General features: G+C 40.6%; 1 protein-coding gene across 1 annotated transcript; it reads left to right on the forward strand.

Annotated features, from left to right (window-relative positions):
• The first annotated feature begins 382 nt into the window (after positions 1–382).
• flrt1a (fibronectin leucine rich transmembrane protein 1a) lies at positions 383–13,994 on the forward strand. The gene is made up of 2 exons (XM_056406743.1): positions 383–464; positions 9,733–13,994. Exon 2 carries the CDS (start codon positions 9,809–9,811, stop codon positions 11,864–11,866), a length of 2,058 nt encoding a protein of 685 aa, XP_056262718.1. The 5' UTR covers positions 383–464; positions 9,733–9,808; the 3' UTR covers positions 11,867–13,994.
• The last annotated feature ends 285 nt before the right edge of the window (positions 13,995–14,279 follow it).

The following is a 14,279-nucleotide window of genomic DNA, read 5'->3' on the forward strand; positions in this document are numbered from 1 at the left end:
AGATGTCGTGAAAATGTTTGGAAAATGATGAATAAATTACAAAATTCTCTCACCAAGAGTAGATCAGTAAAAGTAATGAACCAGAATAATGTCTACAGAATGACATACTGAAACAACACACATGACAGCCAAGCACACCGTCATTTAATACCATTACAGTTTCATCAGAAAAATGTATCTTGACATCTACGATTGGCAACGATGGTCAGCTTTGTTCCCTTGATGATTTTTCTCTCGCTCGCTTTCTCCACAGTGAACTGATCTGGAGCCAGTGGTGACAACTGAGCTGAATATAAAAACACAGGAGGAAGAGCTGATCCTGAGACCAGCAACAAGAGTTGATGGGCTACAGGTCGACAAACGCCGGAGAAGACACGGTTTGCAGACTTTGAGGGAATCGTGTCGGGAAGAAGAGTGCAAATGGTGCTGCTGCACCTCCTTTCCTGGCAACCCCACTTCAAAAAGTAAGAACACATTCAGTTATGTTTGATGCATTAGATCCCAATTCCCAAGTTGTGTCTCTTTCTCCAAATCTAAACAAAGATGGCAGCCGGATATGACATATCTCCGTGCTTAATTTGGACCAGATAACAGTTGTGCTGGTTTGTGCTACATTTCTTTCCAATATTTTTAATTTTCATACAAAAATAATAATTTAAATGTGTTTTACTATAGGAGCAGGGACATAAGGATAGGAAATACAGCAGGGGAAATGGGTTAAAAATAGAAGTAAATGTAAAATAAAGTTGTGTCCAGAGATCAGAGTGTATGTTTTCATCCAGATGATTAGAATAGTCTTTTTTAGGATTCTGGGATTGTAACAACCTTCAGGGAAACGGTGCTCAGTGTTGTGACTCGAATGAATGAACTTGGGCTATTTTAATCCCATCTACTGTGAATATAACTCCATCAACCTTTGTATCAGGATGAACATTTCTAAACCACTAGCCGAGCATTAACGGACTTGCTTCTATGAAAGGCACAACATGCTATTCTAATTACTGCTTGGAAGTTAAAAAAAACTGTCTGTACCTGCAGTTTCCTTTCATCCAGCGCTTTTATGGTTGCCGGTTCACCTCAGAAAGTTTGAAGTTAAAAGAGCAAAAATAAACAAAGCCATAGATGCACCTTCACTGTTAATGGTGTCAGTAATTAAATAAGAGATACATGAAGCTATTAAACAAACGAACACTTATCAACGGTTGGCAATAGAGCTTGATTATTCCTCTACGTTTTTTTTCCTTTTGGGCAAGAGGCCAAACAAAGCAATCAGTAAAGGTTGTACTAAAAGCCAGCACCCAATAATAAAATATACAAACTCCATGACTGCCTCAATTGGTTTTCCAGCTCCGAAGCCAGCCAGCACATTGTTGTTCACAGGGGGAGCTTTGCTTTTTCCTCCTGCTTTACTGGTTTCTGAATATAAACCATCAACATTCAGTCCATTATGCTGAAGAAATAGATAATTATATATGTAATTTCCATAGATTTATCAGCAAAGAACACAATATGTTCTGTGTTTTGAACCCAGTCCAAATAGGTTCCAGCAGTGAAAGTGAAATCACGTGAAGTCATAATAGAGTGAAGAGTGAGACGACTTGGGGCTCAAAGAAACTTTCTTTTGAGATCTGAACACTCCCACAGCGGAAGTTTCTTGTCGGATAAACCCACACACACCCAGAAGTCAAAGTCAAGGATCTTTTCTGAGCCCCGGAGGCGGCCTGTATCTATTTATCCGCTGTGATTTCTCGTATGGTAAAGACAAACATATACACCTCAAAACAAACAAACATCCTCTCTGCATGCACTAGTGCCTTACACCTATAATTCCATCATACAAGGAAATGTTTCCTCACTTTTACTTCGATTACATTAATTTATTGGCTTTGTCATTAATTTTTTTAAAGTTGCATTGTTGCCGTCGGACAAGATTTGTTTGGATAAATGCCGATTTTTAAAAGGATGTTATGTGCCAACATCTATTTTTTTTCAATCAGTCAAAGGAAAAGAAAGTATTTGTTTGCCTTTAGATTTCTATTGGGACGATATATAGATGGTTAGAAATGGCTTTCAGCCAACGTTGCATAATGATAGATATAGACGGAGCAAGAAAGAGAGAAGCTGCAACATATTGAAATATATTGAATGGAATATGCAAAGAAAGAAATATGAAAAGATGATTAAATTCAGAAGGTTTTTTGACATTGTCAATTTAACACAAACAGGTGAGAACAGACAAAAGTAAAAAAGGAAGATGGGATTCTTCAAGGAGGTATGACGATGAAGCAATCATTCCAACAAGCCTCATATTCATATATATATACATATATATTTATATATGTATATATATATACACAAATTGATAACAATCTTGTCTTCTAACAAGAAAACACAGCTGTTCAATCCGTGTAGCCTGAAATGAGTCCTCAGAAGTCCACGCTGTGTGTACGAAGGCGTGCACAAGCATGTTTTGATTTTGTGAAAAATACAGTGTGGGGTTTGATGTGTAAATTGAGGTGCGGAGGGTGTCGATGAGATGTGAAGATCCAAGTAGCCATCAGGGATGTGTGTAATACACTGTTCTCGTGGCCAAGGACACATTTAATTGAATTGTATTCACGAATAGATGAGAGGAATATGCACAGTGCAGCAAAGTGAACCCTGAGAAGTTAAATCAAATGAATGCTTGACACAAGGCTGAGGAAGCGGCGTTACACGTGTCACTGAAAAGCAGCAGCACTGGGATCCATATTGCCGAGTTTCAAATTCGTACATATTGGGCAATTGTAAAAGATTTTTTTTACATGAACATGGTATCTTTTTTGGGGCATTGTTTCTTTTCAAACAATCTTAATGTAAATTAATTATAAATCGTCCCCCATATTAATATTGTGAGTCTTTCTGTCTTTTTCTTTTAATCAATTAGACTACTTTAGCTCAACAGCTTTTTCACTCATGAGGACTTTCATTATCATGCCAATGATGAAAATTGTGAAGAGATACGCTATCGGCTGATATTTCGGTCCTGCTCTATAAAGTAAAAACATTAATAGCAAGCATTACTTTCAAAGTCTGTTTATATTGTTGAATTTTCTCTATCCTGGAAACCATAATAACCTTTATGATGTTCAAATAAAAAACATATTTCTTCATTGGTCAATGTGATTACAATGGAAACTCCGTGGCAGCCACCTGCCAGGAACTAAATGCAAAGCCAACAACTCTCCCTGGTTCATCAAGAAAGGGCTTTGCTTGTAAACTTCATTCAGATACAGAAAACAAAAACAGACCTGACCTAAACTAAAAAGCCCAATTGGACTTCTTCACAGGGGAAAATGAACGTAAACTTTTCAGCCCTAAATCATTTCATGCATTAAGTATACATTCAAACAAATAAAAAGAGAAACGAAGCAGTCCTCTTCTTGCCCCGGCTAGCAGCTGCTGCTGATGTCACTGCGTGCGCATCAGCGGTGGTTAGCAGCAGTGAAGTGATCAGTCGACGCCCAAAGGCACTTACTGTACATTCTTCACATCATTTCAGCGGTGAGACGGTTTACAGGCGCTCTCAGTTGTTCTCGCCGTTGGACCTCCGGCATGGCTGCCAGACGTTACCTGACCGTCGGATACAGAAAGGTTTTTCATTGATGTTATCCTCTTCTCGGCCCCGATCGTTTTTTTCTGACGTGGGCTCATTTTCATCAATTTTCATGTGATGCCGCTGCCTGGGCCTCCCACAGCCCTGTATTTATATTACTTCTTGTCAGGGTTGAATTCAAATTCGACCAATTAAGCTAACCAACCCCCCTCGCTCTCTTCGTTTTTTTCTTCTTTCGCACGAATTATGATAATTAAAAAAATCCAATCAGTGTCCGAGCTGAAGCGTGACAACCACAGCCTGACTCCTTGACTTAAACCAGGGGATACATTTGGCTTTTTTATGTCCCATTTAAAATGATAAAGTATGTTTTCTCAAAATGGAGACGACTCTTCTTGGGAGTAAACTGGTTCCTTTATTTTATGCAGCGCTAAGAAAAAAAAGTAACATTAAAGGCAGTGCAAATGATTTGCGAGGCCAGTGAGGCATTGATCAAAGACTTCATTATGACCACTGACTCAGACTGACACATCTAAAGTTTATTTGCCAGCTAGTCTGCCAAGCTCGTGGTAACTTTCTGTAACATCCGCCAATGTGGCAGAACGGCAAATCTCCCGTTAAATATCAAGACCTTTATTTTAAATTGCTTCATAGATGAGCTCCAGAGGCGTGCCAGTTGTTGTTTTTGTCCCCTTAATTAGTAAACAAAAGCAGGGGAAGGTGGCGACTGTCATTGGATATCAGAAACTTTCAAAGTTTACGGTTGACGATTCAGCTTTATTGTCATTATACAATACGGGATTGCACAGTGACTTGTGGTCCCCTCCAGGATAAACACACAGAACCTGTAAACACAGATATTTAAATGAGAATAGACGAAAACAATAAGATTGGCAATTAAATGGAACAAAGTATAGCCGATGTGAACGTTGCAATAACGGGAGGGAGAAGAAAAAAAGAAACTAAATAATATTTTATATATATTTCTGTTAGCATGCTAACATGAGCTCATTAGCACTACGCACAAAGTACAGCAGAGGTTGATGGTGATGTCATTAGTTGTGCAGGTAATCTGATTAAACAGCAACATACTGGATTAGAAATGGGAAATATTTCCAGCCTAAATAACATTGTTTTTTGGACTACGTTTTGACAAAAAAAGGGGTGATTACTAAGCCAAACTACCCAGTTCATTTAGTTAAGATGATCCTGCTTTTACATTTTCAACATAACCCCTCCCCCCTTTGATCTTTCCATTGCACACAATGCAAGGAGCATATTGCTGCAAGGAGCCGCGACCCTTTAGTTAATGCTGAAAGGATGTACCTGTGATGTGACTTTCTGGAGGAAGACACACTGAGGCGCAATGATTCACAGCAGCAGCTGCAGTGGAGAGGACTGTGAAGTAGACTGGTGCAACGACAAAACATATAATAACACTGTAAAGATAAAACATGCTGTAGTGCTGTGGCGCTATATATCAACTTACTTCAGCCGTGAGCTGCACCAGCAAATGACCCCCCCCCCCCCTCCCCAAGATGGAGGTACACCCCCAACTGTGAATTAGGTGAAGCACTCTCTTGCTGCTGTGCTATCTCTATTTCTTTTCTACAGCATATGTTTTTAAAGGAATATGGAGTATAGGACACACTATACCGTATCATGTCAATTTGTAGGGCCAATATTGATTAGTGTTGTCATTTTCTTTCATATTTATATTGCGATTGGATGCAAACATCTCTGAAAGTGCTTTGTGTTCTGCAAGATTTTAACCTGGTTATAGTTAAATGTCTTGAATCCAGATCCAATCGTACATGTGTAATATGCAATTTATTAGGAATGTAATTAAATCTTTGGATTTTCTGCACATATAATTGAAGAATTTAAGTTATTTATGACATATATATATATATATATATTTATAATTATTGCATCTTAATCCTAGCACAGCAGAAAAAAAATTCACTTGCGTGTTATTATAGATTATATGACAAAAATAAGACAATTTAGTTCATCTGGAAAAACACAAATCTTTATATATGTCACATACCCTGGGTCTTTGTGTCAGCAGCTCAGATGAGAAACTGCTGAGTACAAATCCAATCACTACTTCATGCCAGGAAATTGGTGCATAAACCAAGAAAAAAACGGAGTTAGTGTGTGGGTAAAAAAACATTACTTCTTCAGCCTTTAACATGTTATTCAATATGCCTCTATCGCATACTCACGTGGCATGTTTTCAAAGGAGAGGAGACAATACAAGATTTATAACAGATTCTAATGCACTAGCAAGTCAAATAATTCACGACTGTAACTCATTTTGGGCAACAAACGCAGAGGCTGATTTGGTTTGAATGGCTGGATATGCGAGGCGATGAATACAGATGGCTTTATTCAAAACACTTGAACATCATTTGCCCAATACGACAGCGGTGTCTGTTTATTTTGACATAAAAGGGACAACGAAGATCATGATTTTGCTTATATAAAAGAAGCAATCTGTTGAGTGGAAAACATTTCATGTTTATTTTTTCATGCACGCTGTAGTGAGTATTTGTGTTTGTTTCGTTTTTAGGGATTAAAGTTCATATTTTCTTATCTCCATGTTTTAATATCTTGAAGATTACAGTACCTTATGGGATAGTCCTATCTCAAGCATTGGGAAAAATATGACATACGCGCAGATCGAAAACAACCTCTATGATTAAATGAAATTAATAGGCCATGCTTTTCTGGCCTCTCTCATTTTGTTCTGTCTCAGATCCCTAGACATATTCCTGTCATCATCATAACCATCATGTTTTGCGTCATCCTTTCCACATGTCCAATCTGTAAATCTAAAATATGATCCATTGGCATGGCATGCAAAATAAGCTGATGGCCACCATTATCTGTTCCCTGCCATCAGTAAAGTGGATTTCCTGATACATCGGAAGCCCCTTCGGTCATCCAAAATCCGGTTTACCAGATTTCCCAGTCATATCCTTCTGTGGGGGACTTAATGGGGAGATGGGATTCAAAGGTCTTGCTCAAAGCTGCTTTCTGTCACTCTCTCTGGCTCCCTGTTTTTGTATGTAAATCGATCCAGTATTGGGTTCCAGTATTAGATTGGGAGTTGTTGTGTGTGTGCTGTACTCAGCCTGAGGCGACTGGCTGTCTGGCTAGCACATTACCCCACATCCACTCTCTGCTCCCCGCTACAGATCACTGAAATATAGACTGCCACCATAGATTGTCCCTTTATTGGTTAATGTTTGCAATTTGATCGTGCATGGACAGACAAACACACAGCCGTCTGAAGCATTCACAAACACAAAGCATTGACGTGCACTTTATGCTTTTACATTATTCCATAATATTGGGAGGAGGGAAATGAGCAACCAAAGGGCAGAATATCCGAAAATGACTATCTGCCATTCTTTGTAGCACCTGCTTAATCCAATGAACCACGGCTCAATATGCTCTATTAATCCCTCTGGCCCTCTGTAGCGCTTCAATCTCACACGACATCTATGTTGTTTTTAAAGGGCTGACACAAATACTCCAGAGTCAAGAGTCTCACGACCGAAGCTCCAGGGACTCAGAAGTCATCTCTTCTTTCGCACTACTCATCCCCCCCACACATATTATACACATTTTTACACACACCAAAACCTTGTAAACAAGCACAACAACATAGAGTGTACTTAGTCAGAATAAATCAATATGAAACTGCACAATTTTAACATATTTAATATAATAAAAAATACCATCTTTTTAAAGTACAGTCATTATTTTCTCCTCAGGTTTTAGAGAGCACAGACAGCACTTCACCGTCAAGAGGATTGAAGTAGATAGGTAACAAAATTACATGTTTATCAGTGTGTTAGGAGATGACCTTGCTGATGGAGACGGACACAAACCAAACAAGAAATATGATGTAAAGCCAGAGACAAATGGTTATATTGTCATTTTTAGATGTATATTTATTTTCTGTTAAAGCTATGATACTGAAGTCCAAAGCTTGATATGCAATAAAGACATTATAGTGCAACATCTAGGCGAACACATTATCTGCATGATTTCTGTAATAATTTGCCCTGCCTTGGCTTATAAATATTGAAATATTTTACTAATATATGGTTAGAACAGAGGAGAGAATCCAATTCAATAAGAATTTTTCTTAGCATCAAATGCGATATGTCTCTGTGTTGTTGTCAATGAGTCCGTATAGAAGTGTATTACTGTAATAGGCAAAATGAAGCAACACAATCTGCTGCCAAAGAAATATAAATTACATGTAGCCAATCGACCTCAAACAATATTTTCCCCAAGAATAATGTCATCCTGACCAAACACATATTATTTTCTGAATTAGTAACCATCATACGTGTCAGTTTTTATTGTGATCAGAATTTGTATACTTTAAGAGGCTTCGTTCAGAGATTGGTGTCGACTCCGCTCATCTGTTTTGGTGGAAGTATCTCTTGGATGACCAAGAGATGCAGATGGGTTATTCTAGCTTGTCAGACCATGTTGGGAAGCAAAACTGTGAATATGTGTTCACGAAGGCAGTTAAGACTCCAGTCATTGAGAGGGTGGAGAGACACTATGATATATATTGGAATAACAGCACAATCAAAGTAAAAGAAATAGTAGAGAGAACCATACCGGCAGCTTCAAGGAGTCGAGATAGGTTTGATAGGTAGACCATTAAGTACCAATCAAATATATTAAAATGATGAATAAGATGGTTATAAAACTATGGTCACATCAACTCTCAATCGACAACAACAACAATCCTCTATTTGTAAGAAGAATTTGCAAAACATTTGAACTGATAAAGGACAGACAGTAAATGCTTTTAAATGATCTCCCAGCAGCCATGAATGTTCAAGGGTTTTGTGGGCTTTATTTTTTCATTCAGCAAATTATTTATTTATAATACTTGAAAATGAGTGTAGTGTCAACAAAGTTTTCACTCATCATTTTCTATATTTTGGTAATGAATAAGCAGAGATTAATGCTTGCAAATGTACATTCAGAAAAGTCAACTCCAAGAAGACTTGTCATTCATTTAGTTTATGATCGCGCCGACTGTCTTTCCTGGGAATCCTGTAATATGCACGAGAGCCAACTGGCTCTGGCAGATCACCTCGGATTTGTGAGGAGATCAATACTACAGCCTGACTATGTCCGCGGCTGTGTGGGACTTAACGGTTTGACTAATGGCCCTGGTTATTGAAGACTGCGATGCACTCAAGTGGTCACTCCAAATTCCAAATATCTGTCGTCAATTATGCACTTACTGTTGTGACATATCTCACTTCAACAGAAAATCGTGATAAAGTTCTGAGTACAGCTTGTGTGGACTCCCACAACACAACTGTGCTGACTAGAAATTGTTAATGAGTTGTATCATCATTTGCCTTCTGCTGCACATTAACATCTCCATTACCATTTTATTGTACTTTATTAGTTTGATATGAACTAGATTAAGAAGACGTGATTTACATGAATGTATTTATCAAGTGTTTTAGTCCCAGTGTCATCTTTACTGCATGATGAGAATTTAACTCTTCAAGACGATTGCTCTGAGCTCAAACATGTTGGTCCGTCTTGATTATGAAAAGTATCTTCAGCTCTGTCTGGCTAATGCAGCCATCTGCTTGCAACTACTAATGGAGCCATAGAGCCTCTCAAGATCTCTTAAATAATTCAGCAGCGGAGAATGTTCTCAAGAATTCACATTTATGCACAAGGCTTAATTCTAAATGGAAGATTGGATTTATCAATTCCAGAGTTGCTTTTCTTTAGACTAAATATTCACTGTGCTTTAAAGTTCACTACAAGACACACTAAAGTTAAGTCATCTAGCTGTCAGTATTCTAACTGTTGCTAATTCAACATAATGATGTTTGGCTATATAGTTATCTTTAAAGTTTTCTTGGTCTGTCTCTGTAGCTTTTGTTTAGATGTGATCATTGTAGCATGAATGTGGCCTCTAATATCATTTATACATAAGACAATGAAAGTATCGTATGAAGCTACACTGACAATATTACTGAATCACATTCGTTGTCTGTGACCAATACCTAATTCATTTGTGCATCAGTGATGACTCTAATTTTCTCTCTTTCTCTCTCTCTCTCTCACAGGGTGGAGGTAACAGGATTCCAGCTCACTGCAACGATTTGAGGATTAACAATACACCTGAAAAGAAAGACAGTGCTTATGTTCACCATAATGGCACCTGTAGGTGTGGCGAAGCTGCGGGCCCGACTCTTTCTGCTGTTTCTTTGCTTGACACTACGTGCCGGCATGCTTCAGTTCACTACAGCCACGATACAAGGGTATATTGGGGAGAGGGACATGATATGCCCATCTGTATGCAGGTGCGATGAGGACTTTATCTACTGTAATGATCGTGGCCTGAGCTCCATCCCTTCACTGCCTCCTTCGGCGTCCATCCTCTACTTTCAGAACAACCAGATAAACAACCCGGGTTTGCCCACCTCCTTGGAGCGCCAGCTTGCCATCCGTGTGGTCTACCTGTATGATAATGAACTGGATGAATTCCCTGTGCACCTGCCACCATCTGTTCGTGAACTGCATTTACAGGACAACAACATACGCACTATTCCTCGTAGTGCGCTGGGTCGGATGCCCTTGCTAGAGAAGCTCCACTTGGACGACAATTCAATTTCCACCGTCAGCATTGAGGACCAGGCCTTTGCTGACAACCCACGGTTGCGCCTACTGTTTCTCTCCCGCAACCACCTGTCCAGTATCCCCTCAGGACTGCCTGCCTCACTGGAAGAACTCCGTCTGGATGACAACCGTATCTCCACTATTCCAACCCACGCCTTCCGAGGCCTCGTTTCACTTAGATGTCTTGTCCTGGATGGGAACCTTTTGGCAAATCAGCGCATTGCGGATGACACATTCTCCCGCCTTTCCAACTTAACCGATTTGTCCCTAGTCCGTAACTCCCTCCAGACCCCACCTATCAACCTGCCCAGCACACATCTGCAGCGCCTATCTCTGCAGGAAAATGCCCTGACTCATATGCCACGGGGTTCCTTGGATGGCATGCACAGGCTGCTGAGGCTGGATCTGTCAGGAAACAACTTGACCACTCTGCCGAAAGGACTGTTCAAAGACCTGGACAGCCTGGGCCAGCTTCTGGTGCGAGGCAATCCTTGGCACTGTGGCTGCAACCTGCGTTGGCTGTATGACTGGCTGCATGCCCGCGGCAACTCCATCACTGTCAGAGGTCTCACATGCCATGGGCCTGACAGGGTGCGAGACATGGCTTTGATAGACCTGACCAGCGAGATGGAGGAGTGTGAGGTGGTGAGGACAGCAGGGACCAGAGACAGAGTGGGCGGCAGTGGAGTCGATAGCTCTACCACTCACACCCCTCCACAGGGTTCTCTCTTCACCCTCCGCTCGAAGCGACCTGGCCTGGGGCTTCCTGACTCTGGCTTAGACTACACTCTTAGCAGCAGCGGTGTGGGGAAGAGCTTGGCTCTCAACGTGAAGCCTCTCTCTCACAACAGTATCCGTGTTACCTGGAGCGTAGCCCAGCCAAGCTCCTCCTTCAGGCTAAGTTGGCTCCGACTGGGCACTGGTAATGCCATGGGATCAATCACGGAGACTCTTGTCCGGGGTGACCGTCGTGAGTACCTCCTTACCTCTCTCCAACCACGCTCCAGCTATATCATCTGCATGGTACCCCTCGCGGCCAGTTCAGAAAGCAAAGGGACAATTTCTGGAGATCCTGACCCTGATGAAGCTCTCGTGTGTGCAAAAGCTGAGACGTCTGACCTCACCCCTGTGGAAGAGGAAGAGAATGAAGACTCAAAGCATATGACCGTCCTGCCACTGGCAGGGATTATTGGTGGGGCTACCGCCATTGTATCTTTGGCTCTTATTTGCTGCATCTTTTGTTGGTATGGGCACAGGACTGGGCATTTGTGCTCTCGTGACCACTACACTCGCAGCAACTCCCGAAAAAACAAGACATATGATGATTACATTGAGTCAGGCACAAAGAAGGACAATACCATCTTGGAAATCCGCAGTCCAGGATTCCAGATGACGCCTATGGCGGCTTGCCAACCAATGCAGCCGAAACCCCTCCGAGAGGATTACATCATTCATACCATATTCCCCTCCAATGGCACTGGCCTGTACAAAAGTGACACCCATGTTTCTAATGCAGGACATGGCACCAACCGCGGCTATAGAGAAGGGGAAATCCCAGATATAGACTACTGTTACACATGATGTACTGTACCAGATCCTATTCACAGTGTTATTATTGGTAAGCTGTATAGATGCACAATTTCCCTTCGCATGGACACTTCTGAAGCACCCCTCTGTGCCTTCTTTTTCTGGTCTCCCATTCCAAAATACCTGCTGTTCCCTGCACTGGAAGTACTGTGTGTGATTAACTGGAACTGCAACCATGTGAGAACAGTTCACTGCAGGAAGCAGCAGCCAGTGCCCCAGGTGTAAATGCACAGCTGACTGTTTCTTCTCCATCTTAGTAATGGCCTGTGTATTTTTTCTGTTCTGCTCTTTCCGTGTGACATGTAAGCAAAGAATGTAAACACTGTGGAAAGGTCAAACTTAGCATAGGTGCTAAGTTGAGAGTTCCTCTCTCACACACAGGAGCCACAGCAGTCAATTCATAATGGATTAAGACATAATGAGATGACATTTTTGTTACTCTTTCCCTGTTCACCAATCATAAACAGTATGTAGTCTTCTCAAGTAATTGTTCCGAATGCCTCAACTATATTGATGTGCCCGACCAGCTATCCAAGGAAAGGGCTTTGTAAAGCTGTGAATTGTTCTATTTCAAACGACCCAATAACCACTTGTCTTAAAGTAGGCTTGTTATTACTTTATTCAGTAGTTGGCAGGGTGAAGATCTTATCATGGCTGGTCGGCCTTGGTTATACCTCTCGAGATCATTCAACTAAGGTCAGTATTGTAGTGTTGCATCAGATGAGATGCAGCAAAGGCGTGTAGATAATTTACTTAGATACCGACTGGGCTGTGTTTGAAATATGCTATGATATTTTTATCCGTGGTTTGTTTAGTAATCAAATCCTGCACAGCTCTTATTATTTATTTAATTTCGTTGCTTATGTGATGGTTTGTGATTTTGTCTCTGTTAAAACTGATTTTTTATTTTATTTTCACCCTTACTGATGAAACCCGGCTTTAAAGACAAAATACAGAAAGTGAAGAAAATAATTCTGAATGCTATCTCCAGGTTCATGTTTTCTTAAATGAAGCAGAGTGGATTCTCAAGTGAGGCTGTTTATATTATGTCATTTGAAAAATTAGACTCCTCCCAAAGACTAGCATGTCAGTCCACCAAGACAGTGGAGACCAACCTCAACCTCTCTCTTCCTATGTTGTGCCTGTGTGCTTAGCCTGTGACTTCAGTTGGTAAATGTTGGTTACAAAATGCTTCCCTCACATTTTTAAAGGCATTCACAGAGAATCCAGACTGGACAAATTACTGATGCGGAGCTTCCCGTGTGAGGCAGACTCTTGTAAGTGAACCTCGAAATGAGGGTGAGAACTGTGGATGAAACTGAGGAGATTTAAACCGCAACACTGTTGACCTGCACTGTGGAGCAGTGGCCAATCTGTGGGAGGGTGCACGAATGGACTGTCGGGGTAGTTTGAAGGTGGGGTGACTTCTCAGTGAGATGAGTTCAATGATGTTTGTTTTAGTAATGGTAAAAAGGCCTCTTCTCATTCCACCTCTTTTATTACTGAGCAGCACTAAAAATGTTAATGTATTAGCACTTAGCAGAGGAATAGGGATAAATGTAACGACAGCCACGGTGAGACGGAGGCGAAAGAAACATCTACAGGCACTGACAAAGATGGAGAATTGATGGCTCTGGCGCAGTGGAGTTCACCCATGCATAAATCTGTTTGTCATAATCAGCTTCTCCCCTTGGGTTTAATATTGTCCATCAGCTGTTTACCACTGTGTTGCTTCTAACGGGGAAACCAATTGTGCTTCCTTGACTGTTCTGTCCACCGGAGTTTTACACTGGTATCAGACAATATGTCAGTGGAATGTATTTTAACTTGCACCTGAAATCACTGGTTTAAACATCTTACCGGCCAATTCTGTTTGGGGGAATGTTGATATAGTGTAATTGCTACTTTACAGTCGGTCAATTCAAGACACATACTTCCTCATCATTTGTATAAATAAAGCCATGGCCACAGCCACATAAATATTTTTTCTGGTGAAATTATAGAAAGTAATAGTGCCATAACTTTGCTTAAAAAAGAAATAATTATGTGTACCTGAGATATGTGTGGAATTTTCTTTACAAATTCATCTTCAGAGGGGATCAATAAAACATTTTATAATCTTGTTATTACTGCAACCTGTCATTTCACCTCATGCCTGAGGGAACAGAATATGTTTATGACTTTATTGGTAGGGGATGAAGTTCTTTGTGCAAAAATGAAACCTATTGTTTTCATTTGATGAAGGCTCTGAGTAGCTCTAGGGCAGTAGTTCTTAACATTATTGGAAGTACTGAACCCTGCAAGCTTCATCGGTGCATTAGCCGAACCCTTTGTAATTGGAAAACTAAAATATGATTTCTTCAAACATAGGTATATATTGTATTAGTGCACAAAACAAACCACCAGT

This window comes from Pseudoliparis swirei, chromosome 3, assembly GCF_029220125.1.
Source record: "Pseudoliparis swirei isolate HS2019 ecotype Mariana Trench chromosome 3, NWPU_hadal_v1, whole genome shotgun sequence".
Classification (NCBI taxonomy): domain Eukaryota; kingdom Metazoa; phylum Chordata; class Actinopteri; order Perciformes; family Liparidae; genus Pseudoliparis; species Pseudoliparis swirei.

Bases quoted from the DNA above. Each gene is read 5' to 3' on its own strand.
- flrt1a (XM_056406743.1), top strand. From the start codon at position 9,809: ATGTTCACCATAATGGCACCTGTAGGTGTGGCGAAGCTGCGGGCCCGA.